Source organism: Melozone crissalis, unplaced genomic scaffold (assembly GCF_028551555.1).
Source record: "Melozone crissalis strain CALT ecotype California unplaced genomic scaffold, PUWL_Pcris_2 ptg000018l_1, whole genome shotgun sequence".
Classification (NCBI taxonomy): domain Eukaryota; kingdom Metazoa; phylum Chordata; class Aves; order Passeriformes; family Passerellidae; genus Melozone; species Melozone crissalis.
In genome coordinates, this window is record NW_026535796.1 from 16,201,496 (window position 1) to 16,225,765 (window position 24,270).

Sequence of the window (24,270 nt, forward strand, 5' to 3'; positions counted from 1 at the left end):
GGGCACAATTTCTTTTTGTTAATCCATGGTGTGACACTAAATTCTTCTCACAGTGTATTTTTTCTGGTCTTTCTGAAATTCATTCTGTTGAGCCTAAATCTGAAAAAAAGATGTTGGGCTTTTTTAAAATAATTACGGTTCTAATAAGTATATGGCTGAAGAATTTAGACTCCATTTTGCAAAAAGTGATGCAAAATTCATGTTTACATGTATACACATGTCAGGTGTACACATTGTCACAGACAATAATAATGGCATTAAGGGAAAGGAAATGTTACAGGAAGTATGGGAAATAGTCCATATGCCCTTCCTAAAGTGATTAAGTGAATGAAAAATACCTCTCTTCATGCTTAGTAACAACAAATACATCAATGAATGTTTTGAAAAAATCATGGGGGGGGGGTTGAAAATGGTGTTGGGGAAAGAGGAGAGGAAGGGGAGTTTGAGAAGCTGCCTACTGCACAATAACAACCTTCCCACGCTTCACGTTGTGCATCCCCCTGAAATAGCTCGGGATTGTGCCCTAGCCCCTCCTTGTGCAGCTTCAGCCAGAGTGGATATTTTGGGGCTGTGCTGCAGAGAGCTATTCTGGGAATCACCACTCCTGGCAGCACAGCTCAGCACGGCACAGCGCGGGGGCGGCCGCACGTGCGGGGCCCGGGAGCCCCCCGTGCCTGCACACGGGGCCGGGGGTGCGTGGGGAGCTCCGCTCGCCTGGCTGCCTGCAGGCGCTCAAACGCTGCCAGCCCTCGAGGGTGCAGCCCCCCTGGCTGCCAGCCTCTGCAGCTGTTTGTCACAGCCTGCTTGATTTTGTGTTTTTAGTTAGCTTGGTAATTAGAACAAGCTTGATTTAGAAAAGCTTGCAATGCTGAGCACAATATTTGGGTGAATGGCCTTATTGATTGATCCTACGTTGCTCAGAATGTGTTTGACTTGGTTAGTGTGTTTTAGAAATTGTAATGTATTTTGATGTAATGGAAGTCAGAGGAGAGCAAATGGAGGCAATTATTAATAAAGTGTGTTTTCCCTCTGTTTTGTAGTACTGTACATACACATTAAAAACTTACGCACCCATATGGCTCAATGGTTTTTGGACTTTGGCTCGGAGAGCTGAAGTCATCTGTGAAAGCTGAGAAGTGATGAACTGACTTTTGTATGTCTGTGTATATTGAAACTTAAAGTTAACAGAATATTTAAGTTAAGATCTGTCATTGTTTTACCTGCTCCACAGTTCTATGTGATTAGATTTTTTAAAAATATTCTCTCTTTTTAAGGAAGCTGTTTCTGTGAGATTACATGTGCAACTATTGCGCTATGTAAGGAATTCCCTGGAAGTCCTGCATGTGTACTTGAATGAAAGGAATTGGAACCTGTTCCTAGAGGCTTGACCCAGTGTTCATATGCATATACTTAAAACAATTTATGGAAACATAGCAAATACTGTTAAATTGTAGGCAGGAATCTTAAGCTATGCAGGAACAGCACAGGCTTACTTTGCAACAGGTGCAACAGAGCTTCCTTTTAGTGATTTCTTCGATTATCAGTATTCGGCTTTAGAGTTTCAGACCCTTCAAAATGTTCAGAAAAAACTAGCTCTTGTTATACTCAGCTGATTTTAACATGCTTCTACATGGTGAATATATCACTGTGTAATACCAGCCTGCTACCACCAGTCTGGAAGTACTTGATACTTCTGGAAAACAAATTCCATCCATCTATGACACTATGAGTTACTTCTGTGAACTCTGAAAGTCCCAAATTGGATACATTCCCAAAATGAATGGCTCTCCCTTAAAACCAACCAAATACTTTGTAGAGCTCTCAGCAGCCACTCTATACTCTTAAATTCTTCATCTCTGTCCTGCATAGAGTACTAAAAAGCAGTAATGTTTTGTTTTCATCTCTCAGCTTCTTACCCTGTATTGAAAGGTTACAAACTCTGTTTTTGGAGATTGAGTGCTGGATTAGGATGAGTTTTACCACTGCAGTGATACTGGGAAGATGGCATCTTTATTTGTGGATGTAGTTGATTCTCCTTACCTAAACAAATTTGTCCTCTCCTGTATGATGAAAAATAGAGAGCTGTTTTTCTACTGCTTAGAATTTCTGACTGTCCTGAAGCTAAAGTGAGACTTTTTTATATTTCTGCGAGCAGTTGTGTTATACTGTATCACTGTGATGGCAATATTTATATTGGCTTTGAATGTGAAGTGGTGAGATGCTTCAGTTCTAGCAAGAGTTTTTAATGTCCTTTCCCTGATCTTGGAAGAACCATCCCCATTACCTGCTTACAGTGTGGGCCTTGTATCTCAAACCTCTCTGCAAAATTGACTGGTTTTGCCTCAAGGTGCAAATTCAAGCTGTTCCAGCAAACTGCTTTGAAACAGGTGGTCCAAGAACCAATGTTATTTTATTAGGGATGAAGAGCTTGTAATTTTCATGTGTCCCAGCAAGACTTTGTGTGACAGACACCCTGACACTGCTTCTCTTTGTTAAACTTCTCCTGACCACCAAACTGGTATCTGTCTGCTGTTGCATCAAAATACACAGGCTGGCTCCTCTTGGGGAACCTTCTTTCAAGCACAGTTTATCTGTGTCTGAAAACTTCCTTAGCATTTTCTTAGCCAAGAACCAAGATTTCAGGAGGGCTGCTGATTTCAATTATTTGCAAACTTAAAAATACTTTAAAACAAATTTTAAAAAAATTGAAAATTGTTGTCTCTTAGCCATTTTATAGTTCTTTGTTATTATTTAGTGTAGCTCACTGTAGTTTCTAGCTTTCTGCTTTATTTTTTTTTTAATTTACAGTGTGATTTTTTTTTTCCTGATGTTCTAGGCAATGTGGTGTTATTTTGCAAGTGAATCTTTTTAGTAGACAAGGTGTGCCCTACTTCTCCTGATAGTTAAGATTAGCATTTTCCTTGCATAGCAAGACTGGATACGTTTCCTGTAAGTCAGACATATCTGGCCTTTGGAATTAAGTTAGTTTTGCTTCACCTACTGGTATTGTAACTGACAATCTTAGATGAGAAATCAGGCAGATGTTGTCCTGTTGGCTGTTCCTCAGGATGGTTGTAAGGTTTTCTTATGCTTATTTGGAATAAGTAACACCTTAGCCAAGGTTTCAAACACTATTTGGAGTCCTCTTCTGAGGATACTGAAAGTAATGTGTCCTTCAAGGGTTTGTATGTGAAAGTGTTTGCACTTCTGTTGGTGTGAAGAATGTAGTTAAATAGTGTATTTGTTTCCAGACTGTCTCATCCTGTATTGTGCACAATGGGAATGTGACTCAGTAAGTCAGTAGTTCTTTGCGCACTGCAAAAATAGCCACTTTTTCAGTTATCTTATATTCCCCTTTCAGTGTGTATCTTATGTACTGCTTTTGTTTGCATGACCACTGTATTGGACTGCACTGTGCCTCTGCCTCTGGAGTCTGTGTTCTTGGGTTGCTCTCTGGATCTTGGGAAGAATACATCCCAGTATCTTCTGCAAAAGTTCATTTCATCTTTTTGTCTTGTACACTGTTTACACCAGCTTGCTCTATCACTATTGGGACTGTTGGTTCATTTAGCCTTTCCACAGCTGTGAAAATTTGTTTATGGTCAACAGGTTACTTCTCAAACGATGCTGTGATTGCAGAGGATCACGTCTGCTTTTCTTGGTTTACCAGGATACTTTTGAGCACGGTTGGTATCTTGCTAAATGATCAGATGTCTTGGCTAAGGTAATACAGACCCTGTAAATTAGCTGGACATGTGAATGTTTAGGTTAAAACTTATTTGTAGGGTCAATACTGGTCTCAACTGAATTTTTTAGTAAATGAGATGATTAGGACACTAGTGTGTCAGAACTGGGAATTGTGAAGGAGATCTGCTGAATTTCCTTTCCCATCCTATGGATAGGTGATGACCTATAACCGTTGCACAACTACTGACAACCTGGTGCTTGTAATATTTAGTCTCCTGCTAAGGAGTATTTGAAATACCAGTTCCAAAGACAAAACATCAGATCCACTTTTCAAAATATCATCAGGAATGCTGGACATGCTGGCAGGTAATGGCTCTTTCAGGTCCTCTAGCTGTGGCTGCAAAAACTGGCTTATACCCTCCTTTCACTCCCTGTGGCTCTCAAGTATCTCCTGGTCCTCAAGCTGAAAGCTCCATTAAGGAGTTTCAGATTTTCTCTTGGACAGCAGTAGCCCAGATACCTGATATCCTAGATACCCTGGATAAGGACATAGCCTATTTGCTTCTTTCTCTATTACTCTACATCTCGGTGTCTTTTTGGCAGATAAAATAGCAATGTGCTCTACTCTGTCTTGCAGCCCATCTGTTTGAGAACATCTTAATCCTTAAGATCAAGGAAATTCCCTTTTCCATTTTTTCATGCAGAGCAGAGTACACCTGCTCTTCTCTGCACCTCATGCTCTGACTACTAGACCAAGTTTACACGGAAGTGACTTAATGCTATTTGCATTGTCATTTGGTTTTTCAGGTGTATCTCATAGGCTTTTCTCTGATGTAGGGGATCCTCCCATCTATTGCAGGTTCTGGGACAGAGCACAGGCTATGAAAAAGTTACAGGATACCTGGAAGCTGTTGTGAAATGGGAAGGAAGGGTTTGATCAGCTAGTGGTATCTGCAGGGGCAAGACAGTCTTGTGTGCTTGTGTGAGCAACTTCACAAAGGCCTTGTCCACTCTGGCTATACTAGTGGGCAGCCTTCTACTTCTCACATGGTTTTATACCTTGTACTGTGCACTCTGCCCACAAAGGATGCTGCGGCTCTGTATAGGTGTATTGCTTAACTACCATAAGTGTAATGGCTCTTTGCTCATTTTCTAAAGGACCAAAGAAGGGCCTCATACAAATAGTAGTGTGAACACTGTTATTTTTGTTTACTGTTTATAGTGTTATGTATAGTAATATGTATATGTTTTATAGTATCATTTCTGTTTATAGTATTCAGATTTGTCTTTGTCCTCTCAGTATCTCTGCAGTGATTTCAGGAAGCTTTAAAGATGGATTGGTAGCAATCCTAATGAAGAGTGTTTAGTATAAAAAGGACAGTACCAATTCAGCAAGTTTGTGAGAATGGTGTTTGGGTCCTTTAAACAGCTTGCATTTCACAAAGCATGTGAGTGGCAGTGACAACAGCTGCTCTCCCACAAAACAGTTAAAAATGGCACGTGTGTAAAGTGTGTGACTTGGGCTTTTCCTATCCAGTCCACTTGCACATATGAGATGAGCCTCTAATGTTGTCCTTAATATTGTGTCCTGTAAAAAACCAAATGTGTGTGCTAAACATTAGAGCAGCTGTGTTCAAAAATAGACTATTTCTATGCCCCCCCTCCAGTGTTGAACTTGATTTTCTTCTGACGCGATCACAAGGCTGCTGCTGCAGTAGGGGCTTAATGCTATTTACGTCGTCATTTGACATAGCAACATCTCTCAGGGGATTTTTAAACAATGCAGCTGTTCAGGAGAGATGAAGAGGTTGAGGATGGGAAAAGGAGCAGAAATAATTTCATCTGCCATTAGGGATATTGGGGGGGGAGGGGAGGCAGCGAGCAAACCAGTGAGTTCAGTAGATTCATGATTCTGCATGAATGGATGGCAGGATCATGGGAGTCACGGCTTTCCCTTGAATGGGAAGGAGCATCATGGGAATCTGGCTGCTTCTAATCTTTTTTGTGAATGATTCTTTTCCTTTAACATGGCACTGGTTTTTATGAATGGCTGGGGGCAAAGTGCTGCAAAATCCTTCTTGAGCTGTATACAGGTCCCTTAAGGAATGCTAGGGTGGGAGTTGGGTGCAGCAGAACAGAGATGCTGCAATGTTAAGCTACTGTTCTGTTCTTTTGAAGTCTGAGAGGACATTGTACTGCTTTTAAGTCAATACAATTTAGCTTGATGAAAGCAGAGTTGCTTTTTATATGAAGTATTTTTACTACGTTCCTTCTTGTTTTTCAAAATGTAGTTGCCTACGTGTATTTTTCCTGTTCTAGTAAGGCTGGAGATGACAGCACATCAGAAGGGCTTTGGAATGATCAGATTTGAAGTTCTGCTCTTCTTGTTCACCCACACATTCTCTTTTTGGTACATGTTCAAAAAACTAAAGATTCAAAATGTTTTATAGGACCAGAAGTAAGAATGAAAAGGGAGGGCAATACAGAATTGTTTTGCTTTGTCTGAAGCAATTAATTTGCCATTTGGCTGAAGTTGAAAAAAAGTGTTCTTGTCAAGCTGTACGTGAATGCTGTTGTGTACATGTGCTTTCAGATTTCTCCATTTTTCTGTTCTATGCAAAAGTGTATCATTTGCTATCTTGCCACCTTTCTTGTCTCTTACAAATAAAATGTGCAGAATCATTTGGGAATTTGTTCTCATCAGAAGTAGCTTAATGTCATGAACTTCTGTGCAGGTAATGTTAAAATTCAAGGATTCCTCTTGCAGAGGTGAAAATGTTCCTGTGTAATGCTAGCTACTTAAAATGTTTTGTGAAACCTAATAACTGATACAGTCTTAATATCTGAATGGTAAACTATTTTAGACTTCTCAAAACTGTTTTATTCTAGGGGAGAAGTACAAAGTGGAAACAAAAATCATTGTGGCAGACTTTGGAGAGAGAGAAGATATTTACAATGGAATCAAAACTGGATTGGAAGGCCTGGAGATTGGTGTTTTAGGTTTGTATCTGATCTTTCTAAATCTTTCATTGTGGTGTTTTGTCTTGACGTGCCTACTAACTTCTTCCCATATTGAAGTTTATTGAGACTAATTCACAAAAGCTATTATTTGTCTGACTAGGGCTATGTTGCTGCATGATTGAGATGTTTTCTAGCTTGCTGTTGATACACTACATGAGATGGTGCTTGCATGTGTGCTTACTTTCTAGGAACTTATGATGTTTATTGAATGTGTTCAGTGTGTTATTCTGTGATTGTTAAAGGCCTTTGACTGCAGCTTGTGACTACAAACACTGTGATGTGAGCACTCGGGGTTGTTGAGCCTGGAGAAGGTCCCTCTCCAGGGAGACCTTCTTGTGCTCATTCAGTACTTAAAGGAGGCTTGTAAGAAAGATGGGGACACTTTTTAGCAGGGCTTGTGTAATAGGCATGTTGCAAGGAGCAATGGCTTTAAGCTAAGGGAGTGTATGGTTCTATTGTATGTATTGTATGGTTCTATGATGTAATGCCATCTTAGATCCTAAGCAAGCTTCACATACTTATCTTAGGAGATATTCAGTTAGGAGTACAGCCCTGTGGGAGAGCCATGAACTTTTAATTGCAGAGCTGTTGAAATTCAATCATTGCAATAGAACATCAAGTAACTGTCTCCTGCTTCCAAAGTCCTAAGCCTTTTCTGTCCATGTTGGTAAGCTGTTTCTTTTGCTGATAGGACAATATGCATGAGTATGGTTTGCTACATCACAGGAGTGTAAGTGGTGTGGGAGTCCCTGAAAAGACAAGGTGATCCCTCCAGTTACTTTGTCAAATGTAGAACTGAGGTGATTTCATATAGGCGTTGTATCACAAGCTAAGAAGAGTTTCAACGTGCCAGCAGCTTACCTGAATCCTTTTTGAACAGGGGGGTAAAGGCAATTACTTATTGGTTTTCTGTTTGGTTTTTTTTTTTCCCTTGGGAACATATATATCTGTGTATATCCTGTATTTCTGTGGGTAGTCAGTTTAGGGATGAGAACCTGTGATGGTTAAATACATGAAAAAAATCATGTGGCTCAGACATCTACTAGAACCTGTCATCTGATAAAGCACTCCTCACTACAAAACTTGTTTTACTAATCTGAAGTGCAGTAATTGAAGCTTTAACTGTGGGGTGTTTTAGGTCTATTTCAAAACAAATTTGTTATGTACATGGTAATATACTGAATGAACTTTGTTGCTAGCAGATGAATCTTGTTGTCTAATGTTTGAAAAGAATGCCTAAGAAAATAGTGTATATAAAAATGCAATTAAAAAATAACATTAAAGGATAAACCCCAGAATTCTCCCTACTACTTCTAACAGACTTGAGTATGTACAACTCATGGCATCCAGCATGTAATTGCTATAAAAATTCAAAGCCATTGAAGTAACTTCAACTGCCAAGGATGTGTTTTGTGTAAAAAGTAGTTGTGACACAGCTGTGAACGCCTTGTTTCTTGTTTCTGAAGGAAATAAGTTCCAAAGAAACTTTGAAGAGTAAAATTAATGTACATTCTAATCTGTCCTGTCAAAATCCACTCAGGGACTGTAAGGCTTGCAAGCTGCCTGTCACATAGCAATTGCTGCAGACTGGTAGAGGATTTAAATGTCTCAAAACACCAGCAAACCTTTTACTGTGCTAGGTACATATTCACACTGGAAGGGTTTTTATTATTTCTTAGGCTGTGATTAGGTTATGGTGATCTACGAAATAATGAAAATCTGACTTTTTATAGCCTTGCACAAACTGGGCACTAAAGCAGTGTGTGTGTGTCAAGTTTTGTGTAAGCTCATTACAGGAAAACAAAGCACATTCCTTAAACAGAGCCTGCTTCTTGCTTTTATTTACTTGATCACCTAGGCTAAAAACATGGTAAAAATGGCAATTAAATGCTCTGGAGTTGTGTATTCCCTAGCTGAGTTCCTCTGCTTTTTTTGTTTTTCTTGCAGCCATTGTCAGTGTAGGTTTACAAAAACCTCTATTCTAACTAGTCCCCTGCAGTTTTAGTAGGTCTTGTGCCCAAGATCACCAGGTTACATGATATGTGGGTACTTGCTTTCCCCCAGATATAGCTGTATTAATAGCAACCATTTGCCAATGTAATTTTTCCACACAGATGATGGCTACTTCTGTAATATTTGTTGGAATCCAGACTGTAGTAGTTTTTGTTGAGCTGTGTTTTCCATGTTAGTGTGAGGGAAAACATGGATTTAAATGAGAACAGCCATAAGGATTGAGTTCTCAGGTTCCAGCATATTTTCTTCTTTCAGGTCTCATCTGGAACAGTAGGTATGAGAAGCATTGGTAGCACAGCACAGTTGCCAGTGATCAGTGCTGATTATTTTTTAACCTTATACTTGGAGACATAGGAGTCTCCACATGTACTGCTCAAGAATGAGCTTCTAATTATGGAGTTGCTCAGAGTCTAACTAAAGTACTTACAGATTGAAATTCTTGTAAACTTCTTATTTGGAAGCTTCTTCTCACCCACGTAGGAAGGCTAAAAGAGTTTGCATAATGTTTTGCTGTGTGTTCAAAACAGCGTCTGTCAGTGACTTCGAACATGTGCTAGCTACAGCAATATGTTAAACAAGCAGAGGTGGGAAATCTTCCTTTTGCCATTCTTAAATAGCTCTGATCATTGAAAGGAGTTTGTGCTGGACAGTATCTTACCCTGTTGCTATCCATTTTTTTCTAGTTAAAATATGGTGGTGCAACCCAAAACCTGATTTTTAATGGTCTGTTACAAACTTGCAGCAGAGATGATTGCAGAAAATGGGACCCAGTCAGCAGTAAGGGGTGTGAATTCCGTGTGACTGTCTCTGTAGCATGAATCATATAAGCATTCTAAATTTGGATAGAATTGCCAAGATTAGTCCCATAACCCTGCCACAATTCATAGCCAAAATCCTTTCTAGAGAGATGGAACGATAAATAGTTTATTTTTGGATGAAAAGAAGAAAAAAATTTGGTTCACTCTGGCAGTAGCCAGACTGTATCATCTTCCTTTAAAAAACTTTTCGCTCTTTCTAAATATAGCAAATGTCTGCTGGGATTTTGCCAACTCCATGTTCCCCTCAATTCCTCACCTCAATTTTTAAAGGTTATCTAAAAGTTAAAAATTTGAAACACACAGCATGACTAATGAACTTCCATTTGTACACTAAGATCTGCACTAAAAGAGCTTGAGGGAATTCCGAATGAAGTAGGCGCACTTTGCCAGAATCTCTTCCTCCTGTTTCTTGCACATCCTGCATCTCTGTTGATACCTAAATTATCTTTCAGGCTGGGTCTTAAAACGATAGCTTTTGGCACAGATGGAGGGGCTATTTTATTTTATTTTTTGAAAAAGGCATCCGTGCCTTTTGACGACGTTTCTTGTCCCCGTGCAGACTCCTGCCTGGAGGTGCCCAGTGCTGCTGAGCATACACAGCACTTTGGGATTCTCTGGGGTGTAAGACACTATATAAATGTAAAATGTTGCCACAGCAACCACATGTCACGCGATTCACTTGCGTAAGATGAACAACAGATACTTAGGAAGCGGAGATCCCTTTTGGTTGCTGCTTTTTGTCTCCATATCAGTGTGCTCTGCGGAGTTCGAGGCTGCAGAGCAGCTGTTTTCGAGCAGAATTAGAAGTTTTCTCCTGTTGGGGCTGGGATTTAGAGAATGGGTTGTTGGTTTCACGTCCGAGAATAAAACCGTGCCAGTGTAAAGTATTGAAAAAATGAAATCGAGGAGGTTTGAGTAATCGGGTGCAGGTGTGGGGGTGCCGGGGATGAGGGTTTCCCGCGGCAATGTCCGCGCAGGAAGGCCGGGCAGCGGCGCGGGCTCCCCGCCGGCGGCTCCCCCTCCCCCGCGGGGCGCGGCGGCGCTCGGGGCGGGGGGCGCGGGACGCGGCGCGCTGGGCTCTGCTGCCACCTGCCGGCCGCGCCGCGCACTGCGCCCCGCGCCCCGCCGCGCCGCTCCCTCCGCGGGGAGTGCGGCTGGGCTCGTAGCGCGCTTGGGGTATTGATTTATTGGGAAAAAGGTGTGAAACGGCTTCACCGCTGTCCGCCACGCAGCTGCCCTCTGCCTCGACACCCGGCAGACACCCACGCTGGGGGCAGAGGCAGCGCCGTGCCCCCCGCGCTGTGGGGCGTGGGTGCGAGGTGCTGAACTCGGCAGCTGGTAAACAATGCAGAATTAACGCTCACGCATGAAAATGGCCCGTCCGTGTGCTCCCGCCCTCCACCGCGGGCACCCGGGGATACTGACACTGAAGGGAACTCGGCCAAAGCACTTAGAATGTCATAAATGCAACATTTTAAGCATTTAATTGCTTGAAAATTGCCATTAATCAGGGGGCATCCATGTGATCTCATTCATCCTTCTTTTTCAGTCAACAATGTGGGAATATCCTATGCTTATCCTGAATATTTTATTGATATCCCAGAGCTGGAGAAGGTAAGTGCTTTTGTGGTACCTTCTAGTGTTCTACTGGAGTTAGCAGGTATTTCAGAAGTATTTAGGTTTGGTTAAGGAACCCACATAATGAGGTTTTCTGGTTAGAATTAAGTGTTCAAAAGCTTGGAGATTTCCATAAGCAGCATAACACAATGCTGATGATGGCAGTCTCACTTTTTGGTGGTGTTCTTTACGTACTCTTCCCTGCTGCTTCTGCTCCTGTCCCTGGTCTCATCTGGCTGTTGTTTATGAGCTGCTTTAGCTTGTGCTGGAGCACTTCCTATGTGACTGAAGGGGGGAGCAAGCAATTTCATGGATGAAAGCTGCATAGTCCATAACACTTAAAAACTTAATGTGACCATTTTAGACAGTTCATAATGTAGGGACAATCTTGGTTGTACTGGATACATAGAAGACTCTGATTATGAACAATTTCACTGGTGCATGATTTTCATTCTGAAACCTCTGTAGCTCACTGGGTCCACTGTGTTTTCTGCTTAAGTGTTGCTAAATATATCCGAATAAACTTACAGTCACTGAAATGGTGAAGAGTAAAATAAATAGTTAATTTTAAAACATGTGTCAAAGGTAAGAATTTATTAAAATTCATAAGTACTGAATAGTGTTAGGAAATAGAGTGTCAGTGTGATACACCTGTGTGGTTCTATATTTAATGCAAGTCCCTAATCAAAGATGAGACCTGACCAAGAGTAATTCATAGACTTTGCTTTGAAAGCCTGTCACTGTTCCTGATACTTTAGCAGGTAGGCAAGGAGAAAAGGCAGATAATTTATCCTGGCACTTAAACCCAGAGGATGTATAAATATTGTTCAAATAACTTAAAATGAGTAAACCGCAAAACTTTTTCTTGCAGACGATCGACAAAATGGTTAACGTTAACATCATGTCTGTTTGTAAGGTAAGTTAGCAACACTTCTTGATAATTCAAAACCAGAAAACAAGACTCAGTTGTCTGAGGGAATTACTTTGGCCTGTTAGGCTACAGGTTCACTTTTTGTCTTGGAGAGAAACCCAGCAGTTCTAATTGTAATATTGGACTGTTCTGATTGATGTGTGAAATGTAATTTGTTGCAAAGATGCCTATTTGCTATTTGAAAGGAGCAAGGTAAGTACATAAAACAGCACCTAATGCTTTTTGACAATTGTTCTACTAGTCCTTGTAAATGCTTCTTTCTTCTTCCCCTGCATCTGTGTTTCTTGGGGTGGGCAGCCCTTATCTCTGCATGTCTAAGTTTTTTGTACACTATAGTGAGAAGGTGCTTCATTTTTTTCTGCAAAATATATGAGCAAGAGAGAAAACCAAACTCACAGAAGCATGCATTAACTTTACTTCAGAAGTTACCTTCAGTTTTGGATATTTAAACTGAAGGTTTTATTGAGAAGAAATCAGCATGACTTGAGGCTAAAACATATGGCTGTTCTCTTGCTGATTAACATGAGGCCCGTTCAAAAATAAGATTTTCATCTTAGTATATCAAAGCTTAAAAAGGACAGAGGAAATAGTTGCTGACACATCACAGGGATGCTGTTAGTGTGTTAGCAGTGTGTGCTGATGGAACTCCTTGTGACTATTGGCTGCTAAACCTTCTGCATACAGAATACACTGCATAACAGTGTATCTCTGTCAGCTGAGGGTTAGCCTTCTGCCTCAAAGCTAAAATATTAAAAGTTTCAAAGATGGCTCTAAAGATTTTTTGCAGCTCTTCTGATTAGGTCAAGTACTAAATTCATCTAGTACAGTTCTTTTGGTGAGTCTAAACTCTGTTTGGTTTCCATGTGAGGAGGCACAGCACCTCTTAAAACAATGCTGTAATAAGATTCTCACACTTTATTAAAACACAGACAAACAATGAAAATGCAGCCGTTGCATGACTGAATGGGAGTTGGTAATGTCAGCTTGTTGCTGCACGCTCTTACATCTGTGTGTGTTTGATTTGACATCTCAGAACTACTTGCTGAAAAGTTAGAAATGCTCTTAACGGTGAGTCTTCAGAAGCCTTTCACCTGGAAAATGACTGTGAGCCTGACAAGTACAGATTTTCCAGCTGACCAAGAAGGACAATCCATGGTGTCTTGTTGTCCCCCTACAGGATCAGAGAAGTCAGTTATTAATGAGTTTTCTCTTAAGGAAAATTTCTCTTAAGGAAGTCATTTAAGTTAACAGAGCTGCATCAGGTGTACATCTGAAGAAGTGTCATGCACAGACCTCCTCTGCTGAGGTGTGAGGTCTGTGCTGTGCCAGCAGAGGGAGTGCACTATTCAGTGATAAAAGAATTTGGGGTGTCAGTCTTCCTGGGAGCATTTTGTGAGAGTAGAAAAGTTACAGATGAACTACTTCAATATGTGTTTCTGAAGATGGGAGGGTAGAGTAGTAGTTTAATTCAGCATACACCTGAAGTTCCAGAGATGCAGCTAGACTGTGTTGTTTTCCAAAGTAGACTAATGCTTTAGTTGTAGTGTCAGTGTTTATCAACAATTTTACAAAATTGTCATACAGCTTCTTGTAAAATTTGCATCCTCTCAACCTCTTCAGATTTCTAAAATGGCTATTTTTGCACATGCAGAAACTTACTCAGGATCTGCTTGCTGAGTGTTAATAGTGTTTTTGCTTCTGTTTGAAAACTTTTTCCTTGACTGTGAATAACTCCTGCTAGTGCATTTAATCAGAATTTGAGCATAAGATTCCAAGCTTGCAAATGTTTTCTCCTGCACAAGCGTGTTGTGTAATTAAACAGTAGGCATGCCAGATGCTTAGTGTTTTTGGGGAGAAGAGCACATTAGAGATGTGTGCCATCTGTAAGACACTTTTTCAGGAGAACCCATAGAACTAGAGAATCATGGTAGGAAAAAAATAAATTTGAGAAGTCTGTGTATCATTTTATGCAGACTTTTAGGATGTAATCCTGTGAATATTTAGTTCTGTTTTTGAGAACTAGTTCTGTTTTTAGTTCTGTTTTTTGAGGTTGATACCATCTCTTTTTTATATGTGTGTGTGTATGTTTTTAAAAACAGTAATAAAAATATTCTCTCTTCTTATCTGGCTAATAACATCAAATTTGTGATGGAAGAGAGCACAAGTTCTTAGGCAAGAAGCTGAAGGTCTGATGGCGTGTGAAAGTACAGGAGAAGCAGAGCTACTACCTGTTCACACTCTACCCACAGTATCTTCAGATCCTTCAGAGTTGTCATATAACTTGCACTGTTATTTTCTAGAACATTGGCATCCACTTCCTTGCCTTTTGGACCAGCCTTTCTCAGAGCCTAAAAAATGCTGATATCCCTGTCCTCTCAGTAACCTGCACCATGTGCCATCAGCAGCACCTTTTGGACAGCACAACTCTTCTGGTGTGCGTGTCAAATAACTCCAGTTCTGGCTGAAACACCCCTTGGACTTGCAGTAGGAAAGTCTGGATAGTTAGCACAGAAATGCTGAAATCTGTGTTATTGCTCTAAGTATAGGCAGTTTAGAAGCATAATGCTCATCCCCTAACTTTTTGATCCATCTTTTTCTTCATTAGTCAGCTCATTGGAGTTCCTAGGGAATATGCAGTGTGTGAGAAGGGGTTCACTGAGAGAGAAGACATCTTCACCTCCCAGGACAAATTTGCAGCCTAGTTGGTCCTGCTGTTCAGTATTTTTCCCAGCTGCAAAGTATCTAATACTATGGAATTTTGGCAGCTGTTCTGAAAATTTGTTTCCAGTCAGACTTTTTAAAATCTCTGTCTTTCCCAAATCCTCTTCCATGCTCCTATGCCTGCCCCCATCACGTCCTTAGAGCACTGTTGGATTAGATCACCCATGAACCACGAAGTCATGCAATTTTGGGGTTCGCTCAGTCTGGCAGGAAGTGTTGATTACAGTGATGTGCCTTTAAAGCACCCTGTACATCACTGAAGATAAGCCACATAAAACTACTTGAAACATGTTGGAAATCTCATGTCTTTTAAAATGCTGGTTAAAAATTTGACAAAATACCATCCTCTCCCCCAGCCAAAGTAGATGCTTTTTAGGCAGTCTGGGCAATATCACATTTTTATGGTGATGTGCAGTGCAGGAGTTACTCTGGTCTTCATATAACACACAAAAAATAAGTGTTATGGGTCTTGATGCCATAAATAGCACAAAGATTTTTCGTTTGTGGTATTTTCTCAGGAGAGCTTCAGGCTTAATACAGTCATATACAAGGATTGAGTTGACAAATAAATGAGGAAGAAGATGGGGTAGTACATGTAGTTTCATGGTTCTTTTCATAGTCTCATCTCAAGCTTCTGGAGGGATTTAAATAGCAGAACTTTAATGATTGTTGGTAGCAGTTCAGGTAATATGGGTTTCTATTACAACTTTTGGATATCTTTTTGCATTTTGAGACACAAATATTAGTGGCATTGAGTGAAATATTAGGTCAAATTCCCTGGGTTTTTTCATTAACCAGCAAGTGTTCAAGTGTTCATCTTTCATCTTCTTGAGTCGATTCATCTTTATATTCTACAGCCTTTAGTTTCACTTGGGAAAACAAACTTGGTTTGGCTGTTGGCTTAATGTCCTGAAAGCCAAGGGTGCTAGAACTGCTGTCCAGTGGAAAAAGTGGGTAGGTAATGAGCACAGAGAATAGCTTCAAATGCTTCCAGGAGCCCTTGTTTCTCCTTTGAAAGCTGCAAGAGTTACTTGCTATGGAAGGAACTGCAAGTTTGTTGTTTCTTTTGCAGCATCACAATATGCTAATTGCATTGGGAGTGAGGCATAAACTAATATTCTCTTGAAAAATAAGCAGGACTAAATAGTTGAGGGAGTGCTGGCTTAGCAGTTGATTAAGCAAGGAGCTGAATTGGTTTGCAGGCTATTATATTGTGGGGGGATGCAAATTTTAGGCTTGCAGGCCAGGCTTTGCTTGGAAATTGGCATTAACAGATGAAGCAGGAGAGTAAATTATGTCCATGTCCATCCCTTGTGTCTGTGGTAGTTGTCATGTTGATGACTTCACTCATGTTTTATACTGAGTGTCAATGCAAAAGGCTAATAGGCCTTACTACATCAAGGATTTTTGTTGTCATATTTGAGATGCTTTTAATTTTCTTGAGATTTTAGAATACTTAAATCCTTCATGTTTAACTGAGAGATCTGGTGTCAGCTGCCCCCTTAATGGAGGAGAAGTAAGAGGCGCGTACCACCAGTCTGTGAATCCCAGGCAGGACATGGAAATGACTACTAGAAAGTCTGAAACTGCGTTTAGGAAAGAAAGCAACAACAGAACCCAAAACCAATATAAAATTGAAAGGAGGAGCAGAAGTTTAGTGTATTTGAGAAAGGGGAAATACTCTTATGCAGGTCTGTATGTAGAAAGAAGAAAAGCCTGGGGAGCAGCAATCCTGAAAAGACAGTAGGAAATGGCATCTGTCTCTCTCCAATGTGTGTTCAGATGGGCTAGTGCAGCCTGATACTGCATCTGTTAAGGTACCACCTTACCAGAAATCAGGTGGTAGTTGCTTGTCCCCTGCAAGAACCCTATGTGAATTTTTGTATTTGTGGAAAGGGTCACAGTAAGTGGAACATAATTCTGAGGACAGTGGCAACACTGACTTGTAAGAAGAGATCACTGTGTGTGTGTATTCCAGTCTAGCCAAGAGATTTTTTACATTTATATACAAAGTCATAATCAAAGAAGGGGTTGATGATTCGGCCAAGTACATAATACAAGTTTAAAACAGAGAGGGACAGTTACCAGTGCTTAGAAAACAAGTAAGCCTCCTGTGAAGGTGGTCATGCATATCATTCAGATGGTCCAGAGGGAGAAATTCAGTGCTGTGGTTTCCCACCTTGCTGACTTTGAACTTGAGAGTGTGATACACAGAAAGCTGTAATTGCAATAAATATTTTTAAGCAATAGTCAGAGAAGCACTGGGGGGTTTTGTTCAAAGTAGAAGTAACTTGGGGAAATTAAGGAAATCCTATAGTTCTGTGGCTTTCTGTAGATTTGGGGTTGACACAAACACGTATTTTGCCTCTTGAAAAGAGAAGCAAGTCCAGCCTTATTATTTGAGCTGTTTTTGTCCTGTGTAAAGCACAAGAGGACAATTTTGACAGCTTCCAGTTTTTAACTTGACTCCAAAAGTTTGTGGCTCTAAACAGGGACAACTTTCTCTTGTAAAACTGTTGCTCAGAGGAAAGTCACTGAAAATGAACATGCTTTGTTACTTTGACACTTCCTTTTTATGTCTGGTGCCCCTGACACGGCCACATGGGTTACTGTGTGAGTTGAGCTGACCTCAGGTTTTTACAGTAGGAAAAAGCTGACCTTGCTAGTTTTTACAAATATAAATAATTCTTGTTTGGCTTGGGGTATGAGTTGCATTAAGAAGTTTCTGTTTCAAGAGAGACACATTAAAAAACTTTATAGATGCTGAGAATAGACCTCACAATCAATTTAAATGCCAGTGCGTGAGAACAGGTCCTTAGATTTTTAGTGTACCCTCTGTGGGCAAGGGTGCCAGTTAATTTTGTTAAACAGCCACTGCATCTGTGAGCTTGTGTGAATCCTCTGCCCAGACACTCTGGACTTGTCTCATGGTAGCAGTGATGTTTTTGTACATGAGTGGGTGCACCACAGGGAATTCCTGATCTTTAAAAAGTTATGTTGCTCTGTGTTGGTAAAATTTCACCCCAGGTTTTTGAGTCAGGGAAGCTTCTTAGCTGCATAACACTGTAGCAAACTTGTCCAAATTCTCAAGCCTCACCCTTTTTTTTTTTATTTGTATAGCTCTAGTTACAGAAAGGGTACCATTATATTCTTTTGAAGTGGAAAGAATGACTTGCAGTTGTAACATCATAGAATGATTTGTCTTTATGATTTACATTTGTAAATATACAACTATGGTGTTAGGTTTCTGGTGTTGTATAACAGTTGTTATAAGGTCATAGGGTGACTTTGAATATTTATCTTATCATTTCCTGCTGTATTTTAGTCGTCTGAGTAACATCACTTGAAAAATATTCAAAGTTTTGCATATTATTATTCTTTTCAAAGGCTCCACTTCTGAGCTATTGATTGGACCAGATTGAGAAAAGACTACAATGCAGTGATAACTAAGAATGGGAGGTTTTCTTCTGAAGAAAAATCACTGGAAACCCATGGTTATGACTTCCAACTATATTTGCTCATCCTCTAATTGCAGCTTTTAATTGTAGTGCCTGCTTTAGAACATAAATCTAACCATAAGTCTGTGCATCCTTGTATTTGCAAGTAGGAATCTTTGCTTTGTTAGGGTAAAAGTGGTGTTACTTTTTCCAGAACTAGAAGGTAGAAGACAGATTTGGTAAGGAAGAGTGGACAATGCAGCCAGTGCTTGCCAGGAATGTAATAAATGCAGTTGCAGATGAAAGGACGTAAGGAAATGATAGCTGCCTATAAAAGATTATTGAACTGCTCTGTAATCAATCTCTACTTAAAGTTAGTCATTTGCCTTGAGCATCCTGGAATTTGAGATCTGGATAGATAGGTGTGAAAGAAGTTGGCTTAAAAACAAAGCAACCCTCCAAACCAAAGGAACTAAACCCCAAACTCTGTGGTAGCATTATGAGTGTATGTGAAATAATTGGAAAACACACAAAAAACTTAGAGTGCACCAACCACTCTTCATGGTTGTGTGCTAAACATAACTTTTAGACAGACTCTGTAAAATATCAAAGATTAACAATTTCTTGTGCTGAGTAGTCTGTCCTGAACTAATTTGTCAGATGCACATGCTCACTCTGTTCTAATGCAAATTTTCAGAAAGAAAAACCACTTTGTTTTAGATGAGCAGTTTTCATGTAGCCTAACTGCTCGTCTGGAATTACCTGAGTTTTCATTCATACCTCCAACTGTGGCACACATTTCTGTGGAATAGTATTCCTTCATAAAAAAAAGGGTTATGTGAAGGAAGCCTAACCATGTTCAGTAATCACCAACTGAAGGCACTCTTTTTAGGTTATCTCCCAACCTGTCCTTTAGGCTTCCTGACACTTGCTTCTGCCTGTATTAAATGGTCTTCAAAGAAACAAACACTGCTGTAAAGTTCTCTGACATCCTGCATGGATTCCTATAGATTGACTTGCAAGGCTTTGCCATTTATGAGCTACACACCATTACAGAATTGACTATCTCTAAACAAGATCTAGCTGAAATTTAGATTCTTTATCTGGGAGATATTTATTCAGTTCTAGATGTTTTGATTTTGAACTGCCGTTTTTCCTAATGGCATGTCTGATATTACACCTATTGAAGATGAGTGTTAACCAGTTTGGCTGTTTTGGATAAGGATCTTACAATGCAAGCAGGAGTAGACACCACTGACACCATTGTTAGTGATAAAACTACATTTCTGCTATTGATTGTTTTATTTGAATTAATGCTGAAAATATTTTACATATGTATAGAGTGTATAAAATTGCCAGGCCTGAGGATGGCTGCAGAATACCCTGCCAGCATTTTTCCAGTCGGGCACTTTGAGTGTGCAGTTGGCTGGGTCAGGTGAGTCTGATTCAGAGCGCTGCCTTCTGTTATCCTGCTCTTTAAAAATAACAGTATTTTCACATCAAGGTACTGAATATTCATAAATATATTTTTTCACACATCACAAGGTATAAAAATACTGATAGAAATTTTTGCCCTATTTCACAGAATTTTGAAATTCCCTCAAAATAAGAATTTTAGTAAAACAAAGGGAAGTGATGCTGAGTATGAAATTCAGTTTTGCCATCAGTGTTTTTCTATGGAGGGGAAAAAAATTGACTGCTGTTCGGCTGAACTTTAGAAACAAACCATTTAATGCAGTTGGTAGTGAGAGACTTCTCGATTTCTCCCCAAATTGTGTACCTATTGTTGTATTTCAGCTGTCAGTGGCTTCCTAGTTTTTTTATTTTATGTAACTCTACCAATTATTGTAGCATATTTTAGTAGCCAGCAGGTTTGTGATAAACTGTTAGAGCTGCTTGGTGGGTTGCAATTTGGATTTAGACCATTAATGCATTTGTGTGGATTTATGACAAAGTTTCAAATGTGGGGTCTCCCCTACACTACTGGGAAATTGTGTACTGGTTTTTCACATCATTTATGGGTTGTCTAAGGGAAGGTAGTTCCAGTCCATGTCCATGTGCCAATCTGTGGAGATGATATGCAGCATTCCACTGCCCTGAGAGGCAAGAAACAGCATGCTGCTTTTTGCCAAGGGATCTGTGGAAGATATCATAAAACTTGGATCAGATAAAAGCTCTTCCAATCTTGAGCCAGTCTTAAAATCAGCTCAAATCATTCTTTATCCTTGAAGATTAAAATAAATAGTTGTTTCTACATTTCTTTTGGAGCATTAGTGTATGAAAAAGCTCATGTATACTTAAACTTAATACCAGAGGGTTTTTTGAAGCTATATCAGATCTGTTTAGCTTGTTGATGCTTATCAGCTCTGAATATTTAGTTGGACTTCTGGGGCAGTGCTGACAGTACTGTGTGTCAACAGCTGACTTCATGAAAGGAAGGCCTGTTCAACTCCTGCCTGTACAGTCCCTTATCAAAACTGTCATGCAGTGTGGCTGATGGCAGAATCTGTTCTAAGGGAGAAATGCCAATAAAATGGAAAACACAGCCCTTCTCTAGCACTTTCTTTGTGTGTCAGTTGCAATCAACTGAGATTGTTTTCTTTTGTGTTTTTTTTCTCCCTTATTCCTGATGTTTTATAATTAAAAATAAAAACAAACAAACAATAAAACCTCAAACCCAGATTGAGTCATATGTGAGGGCTAATGCAGTGGTGATAATAAAATGAGTAGCTTCCTACAATAAAATTTGTTTCTTTGTTATCAAAGTGCTCGCAGGTGTTTTGTGTGCCTGTATATGCTGATTTCTTTTGTGTGTGTTTTTCTTCCCATACTGTTCAAATATTCAGTGTTTTATTTTAAGCTATCAAGGTAATTTGGGATCAGTGGAAGTATCATTATGTTTTGGTGTGTGCTGGTTTTAGTATTTTATTACCCACCCCTCCATGTTCTCAAAAACTTTGTTGGAACATCTTTTAGATGTCAAATATGGTAGCAGTTTATGTTTCTTGTGTGATCTGGCTTTGGTGTCAGTGGCAATTATTCATAGGCTCACATGGGGCAGGGCTGAACTTGGCACAAGGAGAATTTTGATACTATTTCAGGAAGGCAGAAGTTTTGGATTTAAATTGTGTTTTCGGATGGTAGTAATTAGTAGTAGGAAAATTAACTATTTTACACTAATTAAAATTTTGTCCAAGTTTGGATCAATGCTTAATTTGTTTCCCTTGTCAGAGAGGCTCTGTCTGCAACTGTGAATCTTGTTTTAGGATTACTGCTCAGGAGAATTCTTCAGCCAGCTTGTAGATGGATTGCTCAGAGTCATAATAAAGGCAGGAGTTTCCAAAGCACTGAGGAGGCTTGCCAGGTGACTTTTCTCTTGGAGATGTAGTTTTTCCAGTGTGAAAACACCTGGGTAATCAACAAAAAATATTTTGCAGTCTTAAATGTTTTCTGTAGTTAATAATATGTTCGCTAGTTCTGTCAGTGCTCTTGGTGCTCCATAATTTGTCTTAAACTCAGCAGTTCAGTAAGCCTAGGTATCATGTATTGGATAATGTTTTGAATCTTGGCATAGGTGGTAAATTTAGTCAGACTTGAGGAAGACAGGTGTTTTTTGCAGGGAGAGAGAAAGATGGTACCTGTATTGTAGTACTCTGGTTTTTAATGTTCTGTAGAGGCCATGGATGCTGCAGAGTGGTGAAGGCATTTGTTTTATTTACTCTTGTGCTACTACCTAGATGGGTTCACCAGATTCAGTGCACACACCACTTGACAGAGCCAAGTTATCCAGGTAGAATAAAAATAAACTGCCTACGCAAAGTATGGTCTCTGCTTCCCCGAGCCGTGCTTGGGGTGGAGGGGGTGGCAACTGCTTCTGGGAGGCAGGGAGGCTTCCCTCGGCCCCTGGCTGGCTGCTGTCTGCACTCTCAGCCATCACCAATGTTTTCCTTTTGCAGATGACACGATTGGTGCTGCCCGGCATGCTGGAAAGGTGAGTCACACTAACACTATCCAGACAAAGTCATCATTATTTATAGGGGAGAATCCTTTCTTGAAAAATTCATTACTGTGACTAATCAGCCTAGTCTCCATGTTTTAATGGCAGAGTAATGCTGGGTGAGTCACGCTGATGGTGCATGAATCATCAGACGGTGGAAGCCTTTTCCACTCGATTCCCTTTTTATTTTTCCTCTCCCTTCTCCACTGTTGTGGTGATTCCTTTTAGAACAGAATTAAAAAGCCCGTCTGACTCATCAGCACTAACTCAACAACCTGCTATTCTGAGGGGGTGGTTACAGTTCCTGGGAATAACCTTCTTAAGGCTATTTCTCTAAGTCATTGTAAGTAAAATGGATGCAAAGAATATGTTCTCATTATACAGTAGGAGGTATATTGAGGAAAGGCTGTGATCATTTGGAAGAATAGAATTGAAGACCAGCTCTTTAGAATAACACACCACTGTCAACAGGGAAAACATGTACTGACTTCCCAGCTAGCTCCCAGGTGAAACCAAAAGGTTCATGATTTCCATTTAGTCTCCTCAGGCTGTTTTGCAGCTGATGTTGGCTCTGCTGGCTGTTTGCCATCTCTCTTGGGGTGCTAACCCTGCCTTGCTGGGGGTTGCCCTGGATCATGCTTGAGCCGTCTTCACAGTACTGGGGAAAACTCTGTAGAACCATGCAAACAAATAGGCAGGAGGAGTCCCTATGTGGGGCAAGCCTCCAAATCTAGCAAAGATGATGGAAAAAAATAAAAAAGTTTATTTTGTGTTGTCCCACTGTCTGAGAGTCTTCAGTGCAGACCAGAATTCAGTTATTCTCATGTTGCACAGATACACAGATGTTTCACTTTGAAAACAAAGCTTCTTCCTGGGTGCAAACTGTCAGAGCCAGGAGTCAGTGTCTAGCACATCAGGATGATGGTGAGCTAAGATTTTTATTTAGCCAATCAAGAGATGTGAATAAGTTTATTTCATGTAAAGAGATTTGAGCCCAAGACTGAGCTCTGGGGTGGGAGTGTAATATTTCCCATGAAGCTGGAGTAGAGGGCGAGGATTATTATAGTACAGCAGTGATACATACTCAGGGCTCCTAGGTCAGAAGCTACTCCTTGTCCTTGTACTGTTATTGATAGATAAAGGGACTTGTTTTTTGTGAAACCACTGTCCTCTGAAGGTGCCAACATAACCAAAACATTTATACTTTTGTGGGGATTTAATGTTATTTCATTATTAGGTTTTGGAACTTAAAAACTCTTAAGTTTCTTGCCTCAGTTTCTTCTTTGTTTTAAGAAATATTGTAGCTATCCATTTGGCAGAGTTATCTCTTCAGCTTCTCAGGACAGAATGGTGTATACTCGACTTATAGAATATCCTGCATAGGTTTTTCTGTTCCACATCCATGCAGGTAAGATGACTTGAATGAAAGGCAGCAAACCAGGATCCTGCTGACTTCTGGTTCTGACTGCCCTTGAGCATACGTCGTCTTTCCTCTTAGTTCTCTAACTTCATGACTACCTCAGGGATTCTGAGGATAAATGTTCAAGAAGCCTGGAAAGAAAACCTTAATGTTAGTTAAAAAGAATTAAATATGCATCTTGAACTTTTTCCTGACTATAAGGAACCACTTTAAAAGACTGCTCCATTTGGATGACAGCCTTGCTTTCCATCTCAGGGAAAAATACTTGAAAAAGCTTCCATTTTCTGTTTGATTTTTGTGAAGCTGGTTGGGTTTGCAGTGCACATAAGCAGTGCCTGCAGCTGCCAGCTCCTGCACAGTCATAGTTCACAGGCCATTAACACTACTGGGAGTCTGTAGCCACAGGAGGACATGGATGTCCAGCAGATTCAAGGGCATGAATGAATTGGAGCTGGATTCAGCTGCTCTTCAGGTCTGCCATATATTTCTCACATGGGACCACAGGCTAGAAAAAAGGGCTTCAGGCTCTAAGAATAAGGCTAGACTAAGAACCTCATTGTCATTCCTCACTTGTTCAAGGAGGAGAGCACGTTGAGTAGATAGATGTG

The 24,270-nt window shown here is 40.2% G+C and overlaps 1 protein-coding gene across 1 annotated transcript in view; it reads left to right on the forward strand.

The window, feature by feature from the left end:
* Positions 1-24,270, forward strand: part of HSD17B12 (hydroxysteroid 17-beta dehydrogenase 12) — an 83,309-nt gene that overhangs the window by 43,853 nt on the left and 15,186 nt on the right. Inside the window, 4 exon segments of the mRNA XM_054276350.1 lie at positions 6,577-6,687; positions 11,089-11,153; positions 12,028-12,072; positions 22,202-22,236. Coding sequence (XP_054132325.1) covers positions 6,577-6,687; positions 11,089-11,153; positions 12,028-12,072; positions 22,202-22,236 — 256 coding nt within the window.